This window comes from Leuresthes tenuis, unplaced genomic scaffold (genome assembly GCF_036924035.1).
Source record: "Leuresthes tenuis unplaced genomic scaffold, fLeuTen1.0.hap1 SCAF_9, whole genome shotgun sequence".
NCBI lineage: Eukaryota > Metazoa > Chordata > Actinopteri > Atheriniformes > Atherinopsidae > Leuresthes > Leuresthes tenuis.
The window spans coordinates 12,086,985-12,111,151 of record NW_027325363.1 but is presented as its reverse complement, the minus strand read 5'-3'; the positions used below and the strand labels follow the sequence as shown (position 1 = coordinate 12,111,151).

At 38.9% G+C, this 24,167-nt stretch overlaps 1 protein-coding gene across 1 annotated transcript; it reads right to left on the bottom strand.

The window, feature by feature from the left end:
* Window positions 1–5,855: 5,855 nt before the first annotated feature.
* Window positions 5,856–18,738, bottom strand: igsf10 (immunoglobulin superfamily, member 10). Its single transcript, XM_072392338.1, has 10 exons — window positions 18,543–18,738; window positions 17,646–17,914; window positions 16,186–16,315; window positions 14,903–15,293; window positions 13,647–14,408; window positions 11,677–13,437; window positions 9,941–11,554; window positions 8,762–9,665; window positions 7,847–8,213; window positions 5,856–7,764 (listed from the first exon to the last, which is right to left on the bottom strand). Exons 2-10 carry the CDS (start codon window positions 17,846–17,848, stop codon window positions 6,214–6,216), a joined length of 7,683 nt encoding a protein of 2,560 aa, XP_072248439.1. The 5' UTR covers window positions 17,849–17,914; window positions 18,543–18,738; the 3' UTR covers window positions 5,856–6,213.
* Between the last annotated feature and the right edge of the window lie 5,429 nt (window positions 18,739–24,167).

Here is a 24,167-nt window from a genome sequence, read left to right as displayed (position 1 = left end):
GGCTCATCTATGGTGTTAATGTTTGTCTACTAGTCCCTTTGACCCACAGCTTAAAGCAGGATAAAGTGCTGTGGCATGAGAATTGGTAAACAACAGCTCTCTTTGAGAAACTGGCCAACCTGGGATACCAGACATATTTGACAGGACGTCTCTGTGTGCTCAGCAGAGCACACAGTGTTTGTGTTTGCACACAGTGAGCAGCAGACAGGCCAAGGGACAGTTCAGAAAGTGTCAGTTTCAGCTATTAACCCCAGTGGTGGGAAAATATGTGCAAGAAGGTCAATGCCATAAACAAAGAAAATGATGGATGAAAATGATTTACGTCAAGAATACATTGTGTGCAAACAGGTCTGAATCTCAGGTTTAAACCCTGAAGATATTTTAAGGCCTCGAGAGAAGCAAATGAAAGGTGAGTTAGATGCACCATATATGTTTCATCAGGGCATCTTACATAAAGTCATCACAGCAAATGTTTTTGTTTGTGCTTTGGACACTCGATAAGCAGTGCTATAAAATGCTTAAGGGAATGTCTAGAGCAACTTTTATGATCCAAGTGGTCTGCATGACTTCAGCAGCAGCTGCTTAAGTCAGAGCTGTTTCTGGTGTGTTTCTCCCGTGATCTCATCCTGCTGAGGTTACCATTTATGTAAGGCAGACAAGCCACAGCAGGTGATCGAAATGATGTATTGTAAAACCAAACCTCTCAGTCTGAATACATGTTCAACAGAATGACACCATTTGTGTTTTGTTGTTTGCGTTTCTTGGATACTTAGTTTTTTTTATTTTGAAAGATTTTCATATTCAAATCCTTGTTGTGTACTTTGTCAGTCTCCTATTTAGAATTGCACAACAGAGTTTGATGATTGGACTGCTGATGCCATCTGATGGTTACCTGTCAGGATAACATCATCACAGCTCCTGGTATTGTCTTATAAACAATCTTTAAATTGTAATAATGATATTGATAAGTTGAGGATGCTTAGCAATGAAATATGAGCAGTCGTATAAAATTGATCTTGTGAATCAAATCTTTGTTAGATAATGTGCAACTGGAGGAGGCAATTTTACAGAGCTGTCCAAAGCAAAGACTTATGCTGCTGTCTTGTTTTTATTTATAGGTGTTCAGTGTTTCCTCGGCTGTGTGTGTCAGTTCTTCCAGATTGCATCTAAATTACCCACTGGCTTTACTGCAGAGTGGTAAATTAAATTGTATTTCCAGAAGCATGAAGGAAATGCTGACTGTAGACATGTCTGACAAAAGGAATGCAATTTGGCAACATATGACTCTCTTTCACAACAGTCTTCAAACTTGGCTAGTTTGTTGTTCTTGAATGAATTAGGTTGGATATAAAAAGAAAATATATGTGTGTATATTAAAAATGATGTGAAAATCAGTGAAACAGGGGAAATAGGTTTGTATGGAAATTGAGAGTCCTGCAGCTTAACTGCGGCACAGGATATAGCAATGACTGCAGGGTCATCAAAAAAGTCACACTCTTGTGCTTTTCCCTTTTAGTCTGGTGACAATCAGGGAAAGTTTTCTTCAGCTCCTATAACATCAGTACCCCACTTCAAAGCTTTTTTGAACAGATAAAGCTGCCATGCTTAAACATAAAGCTCTGCTGTGAAGTAGGGAAGCCATTCTGTTGATACAGTCTAACTATGTGAGGCTGTCTAATTTAAATGTTTTCTGCCCTTTAGGATTCAATAATCTAAAAGAACTTTGATGTTTTAACTTCTGGTTGTGTGACTGAGGCAAAACTTGTTAGGTATACAGCAGCGGACTAACAGTCCACCTTGTTATACTCAGGGGACCAAAGATCACATCTGCACCCACTCAGATTGGAGAACCCCTACTGAAGTACTTCCACTGCCCTCAGGCAGTGACTCAGGAAAATTGTTAAAATATGAATACTGCTCCCTATGATACACATAAATTCTGCAAACCATGTCAGACTGACACTCACTGTATTTATAGGACCTTTTTGCAGTTAATGGTTGCCATATTTACCTTCAGAAAATTTTAGCATACCTACGGCAAAATTGTGCTGATTTATGATTGGAAATTCTCTCTTTTTCTCACTTTTTCTGTTACTATCCAAACTTACAAAGATATTTGAGAAAGAGAAAGACATAATATATAATATAAATTGTTATAAACGGATACTCATTGGCTCTTACTAACATATCAAATACTAGCTGAGGTTAGAACAGAAAGATCAAGAAACCTGGAACCACCATGACAGACTGACACATCCAACCTTGAAGAGAGGTGCAAAGATGGATTGATGTAACTTGATGCTGAAAGGTGGAGGTGTGGATTCTACACTGCTGGTGTGAAATTCCAGCAAGATCACAGTTACTGACAGAGATGCCAATCTTTCACATGATCAAATGTTTGTGTGCGTTCACAAGACTGAGTGTGATTGAAAGGCAAGTTCTAACATAAAAAAAAAAAACATTTTCCCACCCATTTGATTTCAGCAAAAAAGCAGCAAGAGATCCACTTAATTCCACTGGGGACTTTGTGTGTTGCCAAGTTTGAGGCTTCAAAGAAAATAAACGGACTCTTGTGCTAACAGAGAAGTACTATCTGAAACCCCTGTTGGTTAGCTCCAAGCAGTCCTCCATGTCCATGTTCAGGCTGGTAGCATTCTAGTTTACGCATGGAATTTATACCACAGACCAAAAGAATGTTTGGTCTACTCTGGTTTCCCTTGTCTATCCACTCTGTAAACTTTCCTCTTTCTTACCTTGCTACTTTTCTCCCCATTTAACTATCAGCTCTCATAGTCGCCATATGGGGTTTACATGATTAATTACCGTAGGCTGTACATTCAGTGTTTAAGACGGCATATCATTCATAAAATCAATGTTTAATTCAGACATCTTTGGATGTCAAAACAATTAATGTAATTTTGCTCTTGTACATAATGAATCATTGTTTATGTGTCCCAGGCCCACTAACTGGGTCATTGTGTTCTGTTACTACTGTAATAAGGCACAATGTCATATCAAAAGGCATAACTTCTGTACTTCTAATTGGGACTCTTTCTTAGGCTTTAGAAAATGCATGATTGGGGATACATCACCAGGAGATAACAATCTATGTATTTGTCACTAAACACAAATCGTTTCACAAATATGAAAATATGGATAAACCTGAGAAAAAAGAAACTACTGTACATGTTGTGTCCTTAAAGAAGGGAATAGCTGGGAGACTTGGGTGAAGCAAACCAGCAGGCTGTCCTCCTGTTCACTTGTCTGTATTATGCATTGAGGGGAAAATGAGAAAGGCATTTTAGCATATTCATAGATCCCCAAATGAAGAAAAGAGTGAAGAATTAGCACCGAGCCATGACCCCACAAACAGATTTTTTTTCATGTATATTTTTTAGATGAGTTATTAAAGGAAATGGTAACTGCTGGAGTGGGATTTAAACAGACAAGATCTCCCATTTATTTCCGTGTTAATGGACAATCTTGCTGACTAATGGGAAGATCAGCTAAGAACTACTGGTTGAACACTATTGATGTACAGTATATCGCTACAGCGTAGAAGCAGGGTAGTTGTAGACTCAGATTGTACTATATAAATTGCAAGAAGGTCCATAATCTGATGGCAGTGTGTGCGACTTAACTTTCATTCTGTAATCTTTAAATTGGCCAAGGTGTGGCCTAAACTATCTCATCTAGAAAAAAATAGAATGTTTATTTTTCTTGCTTCATGGCAGTAGGAGTGCATTTCTTCCAATTGACATGGTTTCAGCAGCTTGTGATAGCAGTGGCTTACAGGTAAATATTTTGGCTCAATGAAGGTAAAGTAAGAAACAAATGCTGCTTCTTTCAATAGCTTCCTAATTTGACTACATTTTAAATGATATTTTACTGTGCAACTGTGCACACTCAAACAGCCAAAAGTAAAGTAGCAGATTGGAAAACCATGTGTGTATAATCCTCATGAATATCCAAGTCATTGTAAGGTGAACTCTATCCATTCCCAAACACGAATCGCAAAAGCCAGAACTGAAAAAATAAACTTTACACCATCCACTGTGGACACATGGTGTGAATGATAACCTCTTTCACTATGTACGGTCATTTAAAGAGTATGTGGTGCTTTTGAACTACTTTGATTTGTGTTTGATTATTGCTTAGTTCACATATGAAAGCACTTTTCTCTCAAATCGTGAAGCAAGTAGCCTGCATTCCAGAGTTTATGGAGGGCAATTCCCTCTTTCCCCATATTTGCTTGGGTCATATCACACTGCTCTGGAATGGTTCTAAACTTTGGAAAAATTTATTTTTCCTAAGACCTGATTTATTGGAACACACATTTGAGACATAACCACTGACCTCTCTTGAGTCTCCATTTAAAAGCAGCAGGAAAACACTGAAAGCCACAACAAATTAATTGTGTCCTGTTAAGTGGCTGTGTTTAAAGTTGATTTTCATTGTCCAATACCAGGAAGAGACTGTTGAAATATTCTGATATATTTTATCGAGAACATTTTCTGATCAGCTTCATAAAGAAGAGAAAAATAATTTACACATACAAACAGGATTCTCTTAATGACATGCACTGAAGTGGATTCAAACAAGACAATTTCACATAATCTCTAAATAAGTTTTTATTTTTTCATCTTGTTTTCCATAAAGTGCCAAGTGGCAGCACAATTTATGAGGTCTTGTACAAAGGAAGGTGCATCATTATCCACAACTGGTGCAATTTACTGTGAAATTGCTTCCAGTTGTTTTTCTTAAACCATCAAGTGCATGTCTTGAGATAGAGTGGCTTGGAACTTATTTCATCTTTAACAGTTGCTAATCATGTGTAGTTATAGAATAAAAATCATTATAAAGTGGGCCAGCTCATGATTTCTTTTCAGTGTCATGAATTTGTCTTGCATGATATCTATTGTTTTTATACATAATGCTTTAAACAGAAACCCAAATCATTTGTACACATTTTCATCTCTAAATTATGTTTAAAAAAAGTATTTTTCCCTCTTCTGTCCTTAACCCTTCTTTATCTTTTACATACATTCACATGAGAGCAGTAAAATTAGCACACAATCACCAACAAAAAATCAAAGGCTCTCCTTTGGGTCCTGTACACTAAAAGTTTGGGTGAAGGTCTATTTTCACAGCTGGAAAGTTAAAACTCTGTCTGGAAGATTCCAACTTCAGCCAGACCTATAACTTACTCCTGAGGTAAGCTACAACCTGATAATTCTAATCAACTTAATTACATTTTATTAGCCCACTAGAAAATAATTTTTCATACTTAAAAGATTTTGAAATAGTAGTCCAATATAAACATTAATGACACAAGCCATATTTACTTTTTTATTACATTTTTTGGTACTACAAATACACACACATATATATATGTATATATACATATATGTACTGTATTATTACAGATTAGCTTCATGTATTACATTACTGTAAATTCTTGTATACAACACAATAGATTAAAGTATCATTGTGTGACTTTTATTTTGCTGCCAATTGACATAAAGAAGTCTGCTTTAAACTGACATAAAAATAGAAAAAATACAATATAGAAATCTGAATCTGATATGAAAGTGTGGTACTGTCCATGCAGATATGCCTCCAGTGTAAGACAAGCTTAATTATTTTTTATATAGAACAGTAAAATTCAATGAATTGCCCTTAAAATATATTTTACAACATACTCTGCCTTTTGCCTTTTCAATTTGACTTCAAGTAACAAAGCTAAACCCATGACAGCAACAGTACCTGGCAAATGTCCAAAGGGAATTACAGCCCTCTTGGGACCCCTTTTATTTTTTCTGTCAATCTGTTATACCTTTTTTTTCCCCCCTGTCTATATGCGGTGTAATAGTATCTATGGCTGTGAAACTACACTCAATGTCTGGTCAGAGCAATCACTTAATGCCCTCTTGCTTCCATGTCAATTGACCCAACTGAGAACCACGTATGAATTTCCAGACTCTTAGTTCCATGTTACAATAACAATTTTGTAACCCCATGCTGTGTTTTTCAGTTAAAAAAATATCAGCATATCATCACGTTTTCATGTGATCCATTTTGTAATCCATATCTGTGACTTGTTAATAATGTTCCTCAAGCATCAGGTCTTACAAATCCATGTGCTAGATAGCATAGACACAAGGTATAGAACAGTGTCTGTTAATATTGACAATACGAATATACTGTCCTTTCTCAAAGTACACGTACAAATGTGACCTTGGAGTCTGTACCGAGGTGGTTCTTGGCCAGACACTTGTATCTGCCAGAGTCTGATGCTGCGGGCCTCTGGATGATAAGTGTACCATGAGGGTGAAGCAGTTCGCCATCCTGAAGCCGTCCTTGCTCTGCTGCTGACAGAACTGAATGATCAGGAAGCTCCCAGGTGATCTCTGGCTTGGGGACCCCGGAGGCAGCACAGTTCAGCTGGATAGGTGTCCCAGATACTACCCTCACACTGGGAGGAGGTCCTGTAGTTATCCGTGGAGGGTAAGCAATGACACTAACAGGGACAGTGAGCGCTGCCTCCCCAGCATCATTACGAGCCCTGCAGATGTAGTTTCCTCGATCGTGGAGAGTAGTATCCTGAACAACTAGGGTGCCATTCTCTAGAAGTTGGTAGCGCCCTAGAACTTGAGGCCCGGTAAGAGTGTGGCCACTAGGAATGGTCCAATAGATCCTGGGCCTCGGACTCCCATCAGACAGACAGTGAAGGAACAGGACTTCCCCAGACAGGCTGCGTATGATGCCCTTGGGTCTTGTCAGGATGTAAGGCTTCTGCCCAATATTCAAAATGATCAGCTTCTCAATATAGCCCAGAAAATTTTTGGCACCACAACGATACTTCCCAGAATCTTCTTTCTGAGAATTGTAGATTACTAAAGTCCCATCATTGCCTGGTTGGTGGCGAGAGCCATGGCTGGATACACCAGTGAATTGTGTTCCATTGGGCAAAATCCAAATCATTTCTGGGATTGGGTGCCCGTTAGCAGAACAATTCAAAACTGTGGTTTTCCCAATACCAGATATAATGCGTTCATTGAAAGGGTTCTTAAAGATTGGTCTTCGAAGCATACTGGTAACTTCTAGCTGCACTACCAATACTGCTTCGCCCCCATCATTTCTTGCCAAGCAAATGAATTCTGCTGTATCGGTAGGCCGCACATTACGAATCTCTAGTGTCCCATTATGATGGACAGTAATCCTGCTGCCAAAGTATGGTGCTTGAAGAAATATGTTATCAGGCATAATCCACGTGATAGTTGGAGTGGGATCACCATCAGCATTGCAGTCTATAAGTTTCCTGGAGTGTTTTGGAGCAACATCTTTAATTACAGTCCTGTTCTGTCGGTAGCCATTGATCACTGGTGGATTCCCATTTATTTCCAGTTTATAAACTTTTCTGTTTTCTCCACCAGGATTACGAGCCATACAAACATACTCCCCGGCATCAACTAGCTTCACATCCCTAATATCCAGAGAACCATTGACATGCATTAAATAGCGTTCATTTGATGCTGCTATTACATCATTGGTAGGAAGCATCCACAAGATCTTGGGTTTGGGCTCCCCAAACACTTCGCAGTCAAAGCGAATATTATTCCCAGGCTTCACCTTAGCATAGGTCTGGCTAGGTGGATGTATCCTTGGAGGAGCTGTCACCACAGTGATATGTACGTGCATTTCATCTTTTCCCACCTGGTTTTCAGCATAGCAGGTGTAGTCTCCTTCCTCTGATATTCCAACCTGAAGACACATGAAATTATTGTTATTCTTTAATCTGTTTTCGTACATTTTATTCAGGCTTATAGTTGATGCAATGTTATACCTGGTTTAGATAAAGCGTTCCATTGTCAAAGAGAGTATAGCGTCTTGCTCGTCTCCCTCCATGGCTAGCATCAGACTGCAAAGCACTGTTGACCACTGTACCATCTGGTAGACCCCAGGAGATCTCTGGCTTCGGTGTTCCAGAGGCTTTACAGTCAACTTTCAAGTCATTACCATAGGGAACTTGCTTCTTCCCATAGAGCTTAGGTTCTATTTTGGCTGGCTTCATTGATACTCTGACTCTCATGAGCTGAAGATCATCACCAATCATGCTTCGTGCCACACAGATATAGTCTCCAGCATCTTTATCACTCAGTGTATTAACGATAAGAGTACCATTATCCAGAACCTGAATTCGGCTGCCCATCCTGGAAAATTACACGACATAAAATAAGAGTCATATCATAGAAGATACACACATACAAGCATGCACACATACCATTGTAAAGGCTTTACTGCATTTTAAATGATTTGACTTCAGTTGTAATCTGACTGAATTTGATTATGTTATATATGTTACTTATAACCTAATCTAAAAAATTACTTCAGAATTCTGTGGTTTATGAAGACATCTAAAAAACATTGAACACACACTAAACTAAAAATGAGATATATAAAGGTAACCTAAGACCAGGATGTGAAAAAGACAACAGAGTACTAATCACTAGTATAGACAAAACCATCCATTGAAATGTTCATTTTTTTTTTTTTCTTCAAATTAAAGTAGCACATTCCTGACTTTTTGTGAAAATCATTAATTTGGTGTCATTTGGTTAGTATAGTCTTACATTATTAAGAGAAGATTTACTTGTCTCTGCAAAATGCTTACATTGTTTACTTTAGTTTTGAATTATATGTTTTCTGTAAACGTGTGTGTTATTCTGTGCATTTATGCCACTTAGATGAGTATTTTCACCTGTGCCAATGATCGACAACAGCTTTAGAAGGTAGCCTCCAGATGATTCTTGGCTTAGGATCTCCTGTTGCTGAACAGTTTAGACTCAATTGATCCCCATAAGACAACTCTATTATGGGCTCAGATGTCTCTACTATTTGAGGTGCAGACTCTTGTGTCTCTACTGTCAGAGTCACCACCCTCCGTTCTGAACCAGTAGAGCTGGTAGCAATGCATTCAAATTTTCCACTATCTGTTGGGGTCACATGTTTTATGAGAAGTGTTCCATTTTCTAACATTGATATCCTTGTGTCACTGGCACGTCTGTTAGCTTTGACAACTGATCCATCGTGAAGAACCCAGTGAACAGTTGGATGAGGGGTGCCATGGCCTGTGCAAGGTAGCCACAAGGTTTGGCTCAAGCTCGCTTTTAGCTGCTGACGTTTTTCCTCGACAATGCCCGGTGGAGCTGCCACCACCTGTAGTCGGACTGTAGCAGTATCAGCTCCTGCCGGATTACTGGCGATGCATTTGTAAAAACCTCTATCATAGACAGACACATGCTCAATGATTAGAGTCCCTTCAGAAGATACCGATACCCTCTCCTTCCCTGTGTTCTGACCCCTGACTTGGGTTCGGTTAGCCAAAATCCAAGAAATCACTGGTATGGGCCGGCCCTCGGCTTTACATTTCATCTCCACTGTGTTTCCTGTATGAGATTTCACATCTCGCATTTTTGGCTCTAGGATACGAGAGGGGTAAGCTACCACAGAGAGGGTGACAAGAAGTTTATCTGATCCATGATTATTCTCAGCAAGACAAAGATATTGGCCGCGGTCCTTCATGTTGGCATTCTGGATGGACAGGGTGCCATTGCTCAACACCTCAAACTTGCCCATCCTTCCCTTAAGAGTCATTGTGTTTCCTAAGAAAGAGACAGCAAAAAACACTTCAGCTTGAAGACTTACAAAATCTAAATAAGCACTGCTTTTGCTCAATAAAAACCTTTAAAAAAACTTTTTTCCCCCCACATATTTCACAATTTCACCAAATTACAAAATCAAACTCTGTAATCATTGTATTTTCTGGTCTCAAATATGTCATATTCAAAACTTTTATTTATTTTAGCTATTCACCATGAAAAACATTAGCTTGGAGGAGCATGATAATTTTTTAAATTTGATTAAATTATGTGTGTACCTGTGCTTGAAGAGAAGCGTTTCCAGGTTATAAATGGTTGTGGATTTCCAACAGCCTCACACGGCAGGAAAGCATCTGAGTTGGACAAAACAGTAAAGCTGGCTGCATTTCCACCAACTATCCTTGGCTTACTTGTCAAGGTCTTGGTAGTGAGTTCAAATCCAGGAGTACTAGCAGTGGTACCTTTATTGTCAGGTACGTTATTGTGAATAGAAGAGATATGCATTCCTTTGTTGTATAAATCATGGGAGTTGTGTCCTTGCTCAGCTGTAACGATGGTAATTGTGTCAAAGGTAAGGTCTTTATCTGTACTGCCTCTGACACTACTGCTTTGTGCTGTGGGTCTGATTCTTCTCATTGGTGGGCTGTGTACAGTGTCTTCATTCTTCCTCTGTATTGGTGGTCTGATGTGACTGTGGATTCTGGTCTGAAATGTTGTGTAAGGACGTTTTGTGGTAGCTGGCATCAGTAAAGAAGTAGTAGGATTAAAAGTGGTTGAGGCCATAAGGGGAGTCTTGGCGGTAGTGTAGGTCAGTAAACTGCTCGATGTCCAGTCAAATTTGTCATACAGGTCAGTCTTCCTTGATGTTTGGTCTATGGAAACAGCCCAAGATGGTGTGTGCCAGGAACTGTAAAGGGAAACAGTCTGTTGAAATTGTGTGGTTGCTTTCATTGTAGTTTCCATAGTTGTTACCTCTGTAGTTGAAGCTCCAGTTGTAGTAGTAGGAATTGCTTTAGAGATTTCAGGTTTCCTGAAAGGCCTCCTGCCCCAAAAAGGCCTTCTTCTTTGCCCCTGTCTTCCCCTTGTCCCTCCAGGCCTCTGTCTGATTACAAGCAAGTTATCAGGTATTTTCCCAGAGCCTGACAATGCTTCATCTGGATTTTCAACAGAATGTACATTCACGATAGCTGGAGAGGGCAGAGTCTGTAATTCTGCAGGTGTTTCAGCAGTGGTAAAAGACTTGGGGTAATGTGATAAACTTGTCGTAATTATATGCTGAAAGTTTGGTCCCATTGTTGTAAACTCAAAATCTGCAGAGGCTAAACCTCCATCATCATCATCTAATGAGCTCTGTTTGCGCTGCTTGTGTACAGATGATGGAGTGGATCTAGTCTCAGGTTCAGGAATTGAGAATGGCTTATTGGTGGGCATAGCAGCAGTGGTTGTGGTTGGTGTCACTGTTGTAGTCTGAGCTTTAGTTGAGGTTTTTGTTAGGGTGGATGGCCTCTTTAACCTGTTCAGTATCTTTTCCCTCTCTTTGCCTCCAAACAGCCTATTCCAAGGAATTCTTCCACGAATAACCTTTGATGCAGTTGTAGTTGTAGGTGTGGTGGTTAATGAAGGTCCTTTATTTGAGGTATAAAGTTGATCATCTGTAGGATCAATTTCAGGGGCATCAGCAGATGTTATAGACTCAATAAAAAGTTCTGATCTAGACTCAGTATGACTGTAGGGAGCATTTGTAGTACGGTGCCGATTTGTGGAAGAAGCTGCAGTCTTTTGTATAGATGCAGGTCTCTCTGTTTTGCTTAGAAATTGATTGGAGGAAGCAGTGGGTGTAATGAGCTGCACATTAGTGTTTACTGTCTTCTTGTCTTCATCACAATTACAATCTGATAAAAGAAGAAAACACGCACAGACTCAGAAAAATTCATAGACTGATAGAGAGATCAGTCATACATTGAACATGCAGCACAAACTGAATCATGGCTGGCATCACAACAAGCTGTGTTACCTGAGGTCAATTCAATCTGGTATGGAACAGATGTATTTCCATCTTTCCTTACAGAGGGCTGTTTAAGCCTATTGATGAAGGACTGTATGTTGGTGATCCTGTTGGGTTTAATTATCCTCCTACGGCCATGGAGGACCCGTCTGCCACCCCTTCCTCTGCTGTTATTGTGTGGGATAATATGGATCTTCTGCTGGGAGATGATGGTGGATCCCGCAGACAAGCGTGGGGATTTTATTGTCTGGGTAGTGTGAAAAGTGATCTCGTCCTGCTGGTGCTCTGTGGTGGTGATTGCTGTGAATGTGGTCTGGCTTTCAGGGTCTGTGTGGATGATAAGTTCCATTGGGCCAGGACCATCCCTCATTGGAGTAACGTTAGGGTCTGTAGTTAAAGTTAACCCCACCCCAGTGGATGTCTCTGTCTCTGCAGGTGGTTCTCCTGAAAACTTGAGTTGAGTTTCTTGTTCAGTGTCTGCCATGGTAAGTTGTAGAGTGACTGGCTGTATGTTCAGGGGTGAATCGCTGTTTTTTCCCAAAGCATAAAACTCTGTTGTCTCAATGGGATTTGGCATGTGAGTGAAAATGGACCTCACTGGTGTAAAATCTGATTGCATATAATTCTCTGTTGTTGGTGTATTTTTATTTTCTTTGATTTTACTTGACTGAATGTATTTGCTATGTGCATTTTCTGCTTCAGCAATTTGCTGTACCTCTGCAATATGACTTTCACCTTTCTGTTCTGTTATTGATTCTTTAGTTGGTTCTACTATCCTTGGGACTAAAATAAGATGGTCTTCATTATGACCCTCACCAGAGCCAACTTCATCATCACTATAAAAATGAGTGTGTGGGTTTTCATGTTTTAGTTCTTTATTCTCTGGGACAGTTTTTAATCTTGATCCATGCTGGGCTTTTTTCAGAAATTCAGCAAATTTCACGGGATCTACTGTCCTGGAAGCTTTATCAAAGACCCTATTATTCCAAATGTGTCTGTTCCGAGCTGCCCCTGTCCTTCTCTGTCCCAATCTACCTCCCGAACTTCCTCTGTCAAAAAATCTTTGTCTAGGGTAAGGTCGATCTGAGGTTATAGTCCTGAATTTCTGAGTAGTTCTGTCAGTGGGACTGGAGGAGGGATTTTCATTGGTATTGACTGTATTTTCTGCCAAGGTAGAATCCACCTTGACCTCCATCACCAGCCCTGATCCCTCACTATCCAAGACTGTCTCAGCCTCGGGCCTTTCCTCATTCAGTGTCACCTGAGACACGAGCAGGTCAACTCCCAGGTGATTAGCAACCAAACATCTATAAAATCCCCGATCCCTTGCTGTGAGGGCCTTAATCAGCAGTGTTCCATTCTCAAACACGTTTCTGTTCCCTTGAGAACTGTCCAGTACCGAGTGGTCAGGGAGAATCCAAGAAACTGAAGCCTCAGGACTCCCTGTGGAGCTACAGTCGAACACCAGCTTTTCACCAAGTGACTTTGAAAGTTGAAGACCGTTAACCTCCTCCTCTTCTACATCAGGAGAAAGCACTGTCACTCGAAATATGAGGATATCTGCATCCAGGTAGTTTGTGGCAATGCACCAATAGAGTCCGGTGTCAGAAGTATCTGCACCACGAAGTGTTAGTTTCCCTTCAGCAGTGATTATGATCCTCCTGTCCTCACTGGAATAAGGAGCTCTGACCTTACTTCCATCTGGTAAAATCCACTCCATCAGAGGTTTTGGCTCACCTTGAATTTGACAGCTCAACTGTGCCACACCACCTATGTAAAAAGTAAATAATGAATTAGAGTAATTATGTTTTTTGCAAATTCAAACAAAAGACACTCTTAATATTTCTGAATTGGATTTTTAATTTTAATCCTCCCTGATTTGTAAATTGTAATACTCTGTAGTTCAGGCTACAGCGTATTACTGAAGGTCACATCACTAATGAGCAAGATTATCAGGAATTAAAGTCAGGAATTCCCACCTGTGATCACAGTGTGCTCGGTCTTGGTTTGATTGTCTCTCTTGATCATGGTCCAGGAATAGTGGCCCCTTTTAGATGGTGCACTTTCCACGCGTAGTTTCACCACAGATTGGTACTTAATATGCAGAGTGGAAAAGGTGGTAGTAGTACGATCAAGCTGGAGGCTCACTTCTCCCTGCATTAACCATGAGGGAGAGGCTTTAATCTCAGCCTCAATGTTTGCAATCATTTCTTCCCCTTTCTCCTTTACTTGGCTATATCTGTACACCATTTCTGGTGTTCTGGACAGCATTAAACCTCTTTCTAGCCTCATAGGAGAGTCACTGTAGGTGGCCAGGATTTGCCACATGTGTTGGATATGTTCATAGTCAATGTTACACACCAAATATGTAATCATGCTGGTAGTAAGAACGGTGACATTTTGTCCTTCCTCCTCCTCTAAGGTTTGTGTCAGGTTCTCAAATGCAGTGGGCCTCTGAACAGTGCAGGACAGACTGGCGTCATTGTGGAACTGGTCAGCCAGGTTCATTTGTATGGAGCCTAAGGGGGCAATGAAGTCCTTGGGGGAAACTGGAGTGAAGTCCCCCTCCTCCAAGCTAATGTTTTTCTGCTTTAGATGGGATTTGATCCAGGGTTTAGCACAAGTAAAGGCATCACTATGGAGCAGTGCTAGTGGTCTGTTGTGGTAAGAAGCAGGATTTTCACAAACAGGACACAGCTGGCCTCTCGGATATCTCCTGTCTCCCTTGCATTTCAGCACACCTGGAAACGATTATCAAGTGTTAGGAGTGTATAGTTGGTGGCAAGGAGTGAGAACATTTACAGTTTCCACATTATAGGCCAGCTAAATCGAAATTTGACAGTAAAACGTGTGAACCAAAAAAAGATTATCATCACTGGACAAAATTCTAATATTTGAGCTGACTTTTGCAATAGCCAAGTCGTGAATCAAAAATGACTTATGCTGTTCTGTTTCTTTAGAGTTTTCTGCAGCCTGTGTGATGAAACATTATGTTTGCTGACTCCAATGTTGTCTGTAAAGATTCATTTGTTTCTCTTGGATATGTCTGTCTTGCCTGGGGTAACACTTTATGCTCTACCAGTTTTAAGGAGAAAAACATACCACTGAACATCTGAGCAGAAATGCATTTCTAAAGTTCAGAAAGGAGAGGTTTTTAACGCTTATAAGCATAATACACCATAACATTTCTCAAAATAGTTTTAGAAGTCACAGAAAGTGCAGATGGACCACTCACCAGTGTTCCTCTGTGCCCACACGGAAAACCACTCCATACGGCAATCACACATCCAGGGGTTGCCATGGAGAAAGACATTCTCTAACTGACTGCAGCCTGAGAAAATATCTACAGGCAGAGTGGTCAGGAAATTGTCTGACAAGTGGATGGTTCTCACTGAGGACACCTTAAAAACCTGGCTGTGCCTCAGTGTGATGAATGTGTCTGGGTGGAGCTGCTGAAGGTGGTTGCCCTCCAGGTTGACCAGCTGCAAGTTTGTCAGGCCGTAGAAAGCCTCTGGGTTGATAAATTCAATGTGGTTGTGGTCAATATGGAGTCTCAGCAGACTGTCCAGGCCTTTGAATGTCTCTTTGTTGATTTCCTTTACTTTATTGTGTGACAGTTTCAGGACCTGCGAGAGAAAAGTTTGTTAAAACAGTAATGATTTATTACTGTGATGTAAACACACAAAAATGTAATTATTGTCTTCAAACTGTTTATCTAGTCTGAAAAAGTGCAAATAATCTTGAGATCGTTGTTTACAAAAACAAAGTTAAAAAAAGTGGAAACCACTTTCTGCCACTTTCATCAGAAAAGCCCTACGGTAACAGTTTCTTTCTGAAGCTTGTGGTGCTTGGAACTCTGTGTCTGACAGGAACTGAAATAACTCCAGTCTGCACGTCTGTGATTTGTGATCCAAATGTGCTGGATTGTGTTCAACTGCTTATCATTGTTCTACAGTTACATCATACTTCTACATAAGTCTTATGATTTCTGAACTGGTATAAATTCAGATGTAAAGCAAAATTTCCTTTTGAAGAATGTTAGTTAACAACATGGATAAAACAAAAGACGCACATATGCTGTTACGTGTACTTTATTAAAAAAAAAAAGAGGATGTGTTCGTGTGGTATGGAGTCTATTAGGGATTCTAAGTTAAGAAGCAGCTTTAGTGGAGTAAGAAAAAGTTTTGATCTCTGAATGTTTAATTCCAAAGTCTTTTTGATAGAAAAGGTGTTTACTTAATCCTAGTACTCATATTATCTTAAACCAATTAAATCAATGAAATGAACATTATCAAGACTAACTGAAATTGCAAGAATGTCAAAAATTCTCATCTTTCATTATCAGTAAATAAGAAGCACACAAAACCTGCTTATATGTGGTTTATGCTCTTTCTTCTTTGTCATCATGTACTCGTACTGAACTGAACCATACATTTTCTGAAGGCTTGTCATACACTAATATATTTTTGATATTCCAGTACTGTAATCGGACCATAAAAGACAGACACATGACTTTACCTGTAATGACTTGAGGTCTTGGAAAGCTCTGCCTTCAATGCTGTGTATTGTGTTGCTGTGCACCATTAACAGCTCCAACTTCTCAAGGCTTGAAAGATCATTCTCTCTCAAGAAAGTTATACTGTTGTACCTAAAAGCACAGAAATGGAGAAGAGACATTAAATTTTCCTACTGATCATCAGTATGACTGAATATGCAGATTTACAAGATACAAATGTTAGCAAACAAGTATCTAGTTAAAAGGTCCTGAACAACCACACCGAGGGTATTGAAGTACTCAATATTTCTGCTCAGAAGGATAGGAGATTTTCGTAGGTTAACAATTAATAACGTCAATTAATAATGTCACCATAATTCTTACAGTCTTACCATATATAGTAATAAGAAGAGGTCTTATCAGAAATGACAAAATCCCTTATCACTAATACTGTACAACAGTTTTGTATCCCTAACATCATATAAATGAAATCATTTCATAGTTTTGTTGTATCCACTGCTGTCTTACTTCACCATTTACTTTTAACATATATGAACTGTTCAGTAAGGTACAATATATGGTGTTAGAGGCGGAAGTTGAACTGTCTGATTGTATAAAAATCTTAGTTTTACCTCTCAAACAAGCAACATGAGGCAGGACTGTACAAGACTACAGAACCCCGAGGGCGTGAAAACACTAAAGTCAGCTTCAGATTCATTTCAGGAGAGAACAGGGCAACTATTTTTTTAACTTCCAATCATGTTTTTTGTGACATGTATCAACTGGTCACAACTGACGAAGCACAGGTGTTACTAATAACAGTGGTGATGCCGTCCTTGCCCAAGGAAGCCATAACTTGTCTTCAGATCTGACGCTCCTTATGGGAATTATTATACAGTTAAAATAGCTCATTAAACTTGTGTAAATCTGTCAAAGCTAAGTAAAAATGTCTGTTCTTTGCCTCTTGTGAAAATGCTTTTTTCTGGCTCAGTCACATCTTAAAAGGAGGTCTAATCAGGCAAAACAATTGAAAACACCTGTGGGTGAGCACCGCAGACATGTATTACTTTACTAATAAAGTAAGTGTGAGCAAGAAAAAAAAAAGAAAAAAAAAAGAGGAAAGAATATTTTGTCTCGGTTAGTTGTTTAGATAACTGTTAACTCGAGAAAGCGTTGGCTATTGCACAAGTTACTGCACATTTTAGTCTTGAGCCGGTGTTATCTCTCAAAAGCTCAATTGAAGTTAAAGCTATGCGAACAATAAACACTAGTTCATTCAATCTAAACATCTATTTAAGTTTAAACCAGATGCTTATTTTACTACCAGTAACTGCCTCTCTAGAAATATAGTAGCTAACAGTAGTTTCTTTGTGATCTTAGTGTTTTGACTGCTTATAGTCCGTTGCTTGAATATAATATGTGGTATAATTATTCTTCCCCAGAGAATGCAGTTGTACAATCTGCTAAAAACTGGATCACTTACCCGAGGTTGATTCTTTCCACAGCTGGTGGGAAGTGGTCAGGTACTGCGGTCAGATATCTGAAGGTGCAGTGCACTTCAGCCGGAACATGGCAGACGCATGAATTGGGACAGTCAGCACTTGAGGGCTGCACAGCAGCCAGGATCAACAGAACGCTCAGCAGCCACCTCCACAGGTATGAAGCTCTGCAGGCACACACACTCATTGTGCACGGAGATGAGGCTTCAGGAAGGGATGCTACTCTCTGACTGCAGCCATTAATGAAACCCACCTGATGAGAGAGGAAGGACATGTTGAGGATTTTCTCCCAAGAAAGAAGTCACATGCTTTACTGAAGTAAAAGTACTAATATGACGCTGTGAAATTCACTGTCTCATGTAAAATGTATAAAGTTATAAGCATCAGCACACAAATATAGCATGAAGTAGAATAGGTACAAAAATATGTTCCTTCTATGAGTGTTACAGTATGACAGTTTATGTTTGTCAAAGGTTTTCTAATTAGTAAACAAAAAAGGAAAAAAGAAAAAATTCTGCACAGGTCATCTAACTGAAGCCTTACTTGTATGAAATGTTGAGAGGATAAATAGCAAAGATTCCTATTTTATATGGAGCTGTTCACAAGCTTTGGGTGCAAAAATCTTAATGTGTAAAAAAAAAACAACAAAGAAAAAACTTTGAAATGTATTTAAGCCTATTTGTTTGACTAAATGAACTTCACCACATTCAAGTCTGCATTACTCTAATGAAAAATAAAGATATTTACAAGGATGTTATGAAAGCACCCATGCAGAAGTACATGCAACACATATGAAAAGGAGATAAATTGTATACCCATGCAAAACTTTGCTGAAACACTTTAGTCCTGAAAGAAAATGCATTTTCTACAGTTTCCCTCACCACACTTTAAACAGCTGCAGAAAATAGGCTTGCTGCACATGTTGCAATGCAGAAGTCCAGATGAAATTGCTTCAAGTCCACATTCACTTGGAATAGTTCTCCAGTTTGATCCCTTAGATGAGTGCACAGTGTCTGAAGAACAGATCTGGGGCTAGAGTATTTTCTGTGTGAGTGAGTGCCTGCAGCACACTTTAGTCTCCTCCGCCCCCTGCACTCTGCTGTAATGCAACCCCAGAGCAACGCCAACTATGAAATACTCAGGGAGGCGGCTTGCGTGAAATACCACTCATCTGATGGAAAGCTGAAAGCCAAGACAAACACAGAATTACTCCTTAACTTGCAGTATTGGGGAACAAATTAGAACCATTAATTGCTGCTCAGACAATAATCTTTGACTTACTTGTTTAAGTTTTTGAGGTACATAGGTTATAAATCAACATCACACATTCAGTAAGAATTATGGTGTGATTTATCAACTGGGCCCTGAATGACCTTTGCTTGTGATTTTGTTTGCCAGTAAATAGTTCATGAGTCAATTTAGACAAAGTATGAACAGTGCTCGGAGCTTTAAAACACCCCAAAATTACTTGAAAGTTCACTCAGATTAAAAACACTACTAACTCGTTCTCATTCTTTTTCTCAAAATATTGTTTTAACATTTCTAAATTTTGAGATATTTACTTGAAATTCCAATTTGAATTAGAATTTTTTTAATCACATCACAGAAATACGCTTCCATTTCAGCAAGACGATGTTTTCAATTTTCAAGTTTTCTCATAAAATGGTCTCAAATTTGACTGGTATCATCATTTGCAGGCGATGTGTTTGTGGATGGTTTGATTTAACTGTTCCCATCGACATTTTTGTAAACTCTACTCATTGTTAACCCAGCTCCGACTGACTTTATGTGTGTTTTTGCCATAAAGCTGCGGCTTCACCACATCTACACAGTGAAACAAAGAAACAAACATTTACTGATTTGGGACACGCATGTATGCACACACAAACCCTCATATAAACAAACTGTTGCACATGAACGGTAGTCACATTTGCTGAGAGGCCCATTAATGACCACACCGTAAACCTTCAGGAATCCAGTTGAACTGAGTAATTACGTATTCTTATTAACGAAGGACACACAAAAAAGAAAACACCGGGCAGATAATCTTCAATACACTTCAGAGCAGCTAAATTTGATTGCTCACTTATACTGAAACAGTAACAAATTATCAAGCTGTTACTAATAAATTATGTTTTGATTGTTTTTGGAATTCAGCAGCTGGTTCACTTTTTGCAATATTCTTTATAATATGTCACTTTGGTCCCTCAGACTCTAGAAGTTTGTCGTGTATACCCTTGTAATTATCTCAAATGAGATACAAGAATATTAAATCTGTATTCTCAGAGGTTGCACACTTGATTTACACCCTGACTTCTTCACTGACTGGAGTTAATGGGGCTCTGTTCTCATCTCTGGCAAGTAATCTTATGCAAACTGAACCTAATTCAATTATTCAGGATTTATTGCCTACCCCAGTCAACGTGGGTTTAACCTGCTAGCAGAGCAGAATTTTACTTTGAGGCAGACACATAGTACAGTTAATTATGTCTTGATCCAAGTCATCATTATAACTGAGGAGTTAAGCCTCTTGAGATGGAAACTTGCAGTGATAAGAGGATTAGAGGGCTGAGGAGAAGAGATGATGGGGCAAGCATAGCCTCCAACAGGTTTCATAAGTGCCTGTTTGCATGTGCATAAACTACGTGGACAGAACAATATGATTTGTTTGTTTGTGATTCTGCTGATCGCAGTTGAATGTGGTCCATTTATTTTCTGGCCAACAAAACTGTTTCCATTTTGACTTTAATGTACTCCAGATGATGGAGCTCTACAAGGGCAGTTGTATTAGTCTTCAAACTACAGTACTTAAAATGTTCTTGTTCTTGCTTTTTTTTGGATTGATTTTGATTCTGCATAATGTTTGATCCCTGTGTTTGGATACACGTGACTCTGGGAAATGCTACATAAATGCTTCTGCTATGATGTTGCTCCCTTCTCTCTACTTTAAATGTGAGTGTCATGGAGTGTTGAGGAACAGGTTGGCTGTTAAATATCACAGCTTGCTGGTAGGCTCTGAGGAATCTGTGGACACATACAGCGTTCGCTTCAGTTACTCACACTTACTGGTTGGTTATGACTGGGGTCCGTCTTCTATTGGAGGTGAATCACAGGAAAAGAACACTTTGGGAAATATTAACTTGTATGAGACACTACTTATGTTGACATCTTTTCTTGATTTAATCCAACAGTTTACGGTGTTCTTCTCTATATTTACAGCTATTTGTATGCGTTTGTGATTTCAAAACCATACAAAATTTTAGAAACTCTTTGTCACTACATCTCTGTCAACTGGCACATAGTTTATCTTCAGTGTCAAATGACAGAATATTCTACATATATTGAAAGATATGGAGTGCAAATAAGAGCTGTATACAAACAGACACTGCCTCTTTAAGAGTTTACCGTAGATAGAGAAGCATTAAGCATCATAGTGACTTAAAGAGTGAATAAAGGAATGCAAAAACTGTTTTGTTGTCTGAGTCCACATTTGCAATTTGAGAAAAAAAGGGTTTGAAAATGCAGAACTAACAGACAAAGGAACAAATAGCCTGGAGTTGTTTTTTATTTAGTTTAGAAGGTTTATGGAGTAGACAATGACCAGATCAGTCAACCTTGGCAGCTGCAGTTTGTTTCTGTTTTTCCAGACCAACTCGGTCTGATTTCAAGATGCACTGTATAAATTGCTCTAAAGATTTGCAAGGAAAACAAAGCTTAGCTATTTTTATTTGGATATTTATGAGCATTTGATTTGATTGTGATTTTAGGAGTTGCCCCACAGTGGCTTTGTCAGTCATTACTGCTCAGCCCATTTGTTCCTCTGCCAGTATTCCACAAGCCAACTAGCTTGAGTTGATTTTGTACTTATGGTATTAGCTGTCATCTGTTTTCTCATTGTCCCATGATTTTATGATGTTATAAACAATTGCAATAAGTCTCAACTGTGCCACGATTTCACAAAAAAGTATAATATTATATTTGGAATTTGATTAAGTATAATCTTTTTGTGTGTATATGCAGCATAGTGAGCGTCTGTGTTGTTTGAGCTTTAAAGCAGTCCCCTAAAATGTAGTTCTTTTATTTCTCTCTGACACACTCTGACTCAAGTTTCATGATTCTCAACAGTACTGATGTGAAGGAGGCCCTTTCTCTTGACACGCCTGACCAGTGTAACATTAGTCACACATGTTAACAGTTGTCTGCGGTGAGTCTGATGAGACCTTTGGCTTTTAGAGTCATGACATGGCAGCTAAGAAAGTATGTGGCTAAGTCAAGAATGTCAGGTGCTTTTTTTATCTTGCCCTATCACGGTGTTGAGAGCTGTCAAACATATCGAATAACATCGTGGATGCACTTTATAGGGATTTTTTTGGGAAGAAGATAAAGAGATGAAAGTGATTTCTTACAAATTACGGATGATTGTTTGCTTCTGCCAGTGAACATCCAGCACTCATGAATGTGATCATGACTTGATAATCATGACAATGTGATGTGTTCTGTAACAAGTTTTAATGATTTTAATGAAACATTTGCCCAAAACTAAGAAGGCTGTTACCCTCCAGATTGACTCTGCAATAATAGAAATACCCCAAGAGAAAGCTATCTATTATTTGACATCAAAAAGCTTTGACTGGAATGAAGTGATTGTGCTTGATCAAATGAGCTCCTTTTTCTTGTTCACCACAGATTCTAAGTTGCATCCGCCTGTGAGACGATAATTTGAAAATCGAGGTAACAAACTCCTGGTCTGTAGTCTGTAGGGCGCTGACCTTTTGTTAGAGAGCTTAATACTCTATTATTAATTTCCTCAGAAGCTATAATCAGAGCCATGTGTGTTGATATATGTGGATAACTTTGTGCCTGTATGAGTGTGTCTGTTTTATGCCTTATTTTTCTACTGCATGCTTTCAACTTTCTTTCTTTCTTTCCTTTTTCTTTCTTTCTTTCTTTCTTTCTTTCTTTCTGGTTGTTCTCAAACACAGTTCTCACCGTTTTGCTACAAAGTATGAATTTGAGCATGAAACTCATGTCCTACCTTAATGTCACAAATAGTACCATTAAGCAGGCCAAAGGGTTAACTGGAGCAATAAGTATAAGTTATAATATAAGTTATAGTTGATACGTATAGTTTCTAGTTTTGCTGATTGGAATCAAAAGTCGTGACTTGAGTAAAGTGAATAAAAATTTCAAGTACACTAATATAAACTAATAAACTTATAAAGTATACTCTCTTGACTTTTACAGTCTTTCACATTCAATACTTTAGATAAAAAAACATACTTCTGTGTCTGCAAGTGTGTTTTAGAGAATCACATAATTAGAAATAATTATTCATGTATCTAATCTGTCTATGAGAGAATTTACACCTGACCTAAGTAGCTTTGATTTGTGGGCCAGGGACATTTAAGTGAGGTTCAGTGCTGGAGGAAGATATGTGTTGCTGACATTTCTGCTCAGCAGTAGGTAAATATGGACTTGGTTATACTCTTAACAAGAAATGACACTGGACTTCAGAACCCTTTTAAACTATTTGGCAATGACATAGATGATTTACAAAAATGTAACTGACTGTCATATGTGTCCTCAAACATAAATCAAAGTGATCAAAGTTTTTGGCAATAGCAACAGAATGCTGGAGATTCTTAGCGGGCCGCTCAATGAGTTTATGATGGATCTTTGTTTTGCATCTCTGAGATCACTCAGATCTTCCCATTGCAATGACAGCGGTGTGTTTTTTTAGGCTTAGTTTCATGACTAAGACAAAATACAACCAGATGTATTTTGCCTCATGAGTAAGAAGTGAGTTTAGAAAAGACTGAAAAATAATGCTAAATGTTGTTACTGCTGTTAGTCTCTTCTGCAGATTTGTTGTTTGTGTATTTTTCTGTCCGGTCTTGTGTTGCGTCACCTTTTTGATAATGCATGCTTTTACTCATGCTTTTACTCACCTTCAAATGAACATCTTATATATTTATAAGCTCTGGTCATTTCTAGCTCTGTTGACTAAATCTCCTTCCATACTGTATCTTCATAACTAACGTGATCATTATTGCCTTATTATCTTTTTTTTCACATAAAGACACTATGTGGTAAAACTTTGCAGAAAGCAAGAAGCATAGTTGTCTCTTTGCTAAAGCAAGGCTTATCTTGTCCTTTGTAGAGGGACTAAGTGAAACATCGACCTCTCTATAAGAAACCTGGTTTGGTTGTTGAGGGTCATACTCTCTTTTAACTCTGAACTATGTGCTAGCTGGTTTTAGCCTTTATTTTCTGATATGTCTATAGGAATGTCTGAAATGCCCACACAATAATTATAGATCGCAAGAGACTTGTCACACACCGTATAAGTTATGTTGTGAGACATTTGCTGTTTTTGTCATTTGTCAAGAGCTAATGAGCCACCCAAAGATACATTTTTTACAAATGTCACGAACAGCCAAGCTCTTTAAAAAAAATGGGGAAGTTTATAGACGATGGAACACAAACAGCACCAGAAACTTTTTGCT

Excerpts from the sequence above, each read along its gene's own strand:
- igsf10 (XM_072392338.1), bottom strand. The coding sequence starts at position 17,848 with ATGAGTGTGTGTGCCTGCAGAGCTTCATACCTGTGGAGGTGGCTGCTG. Across the intron at positions 15,294-16,185 it reads AAGACCTCAAGTCATTACAG|GTCCTGAAACTGTCACACAA; the intron begins GTAAAGTCATGT and ends TTTCTCTCGCAG. Across the intron at positions 14,409-14,902 it reads GTGGGCACAGAGGAACACTG|GTGTGCTGAAATGCAAGGGA; the intron begins GTGAGTGGTCCA and ends AATCGTTTCCAG.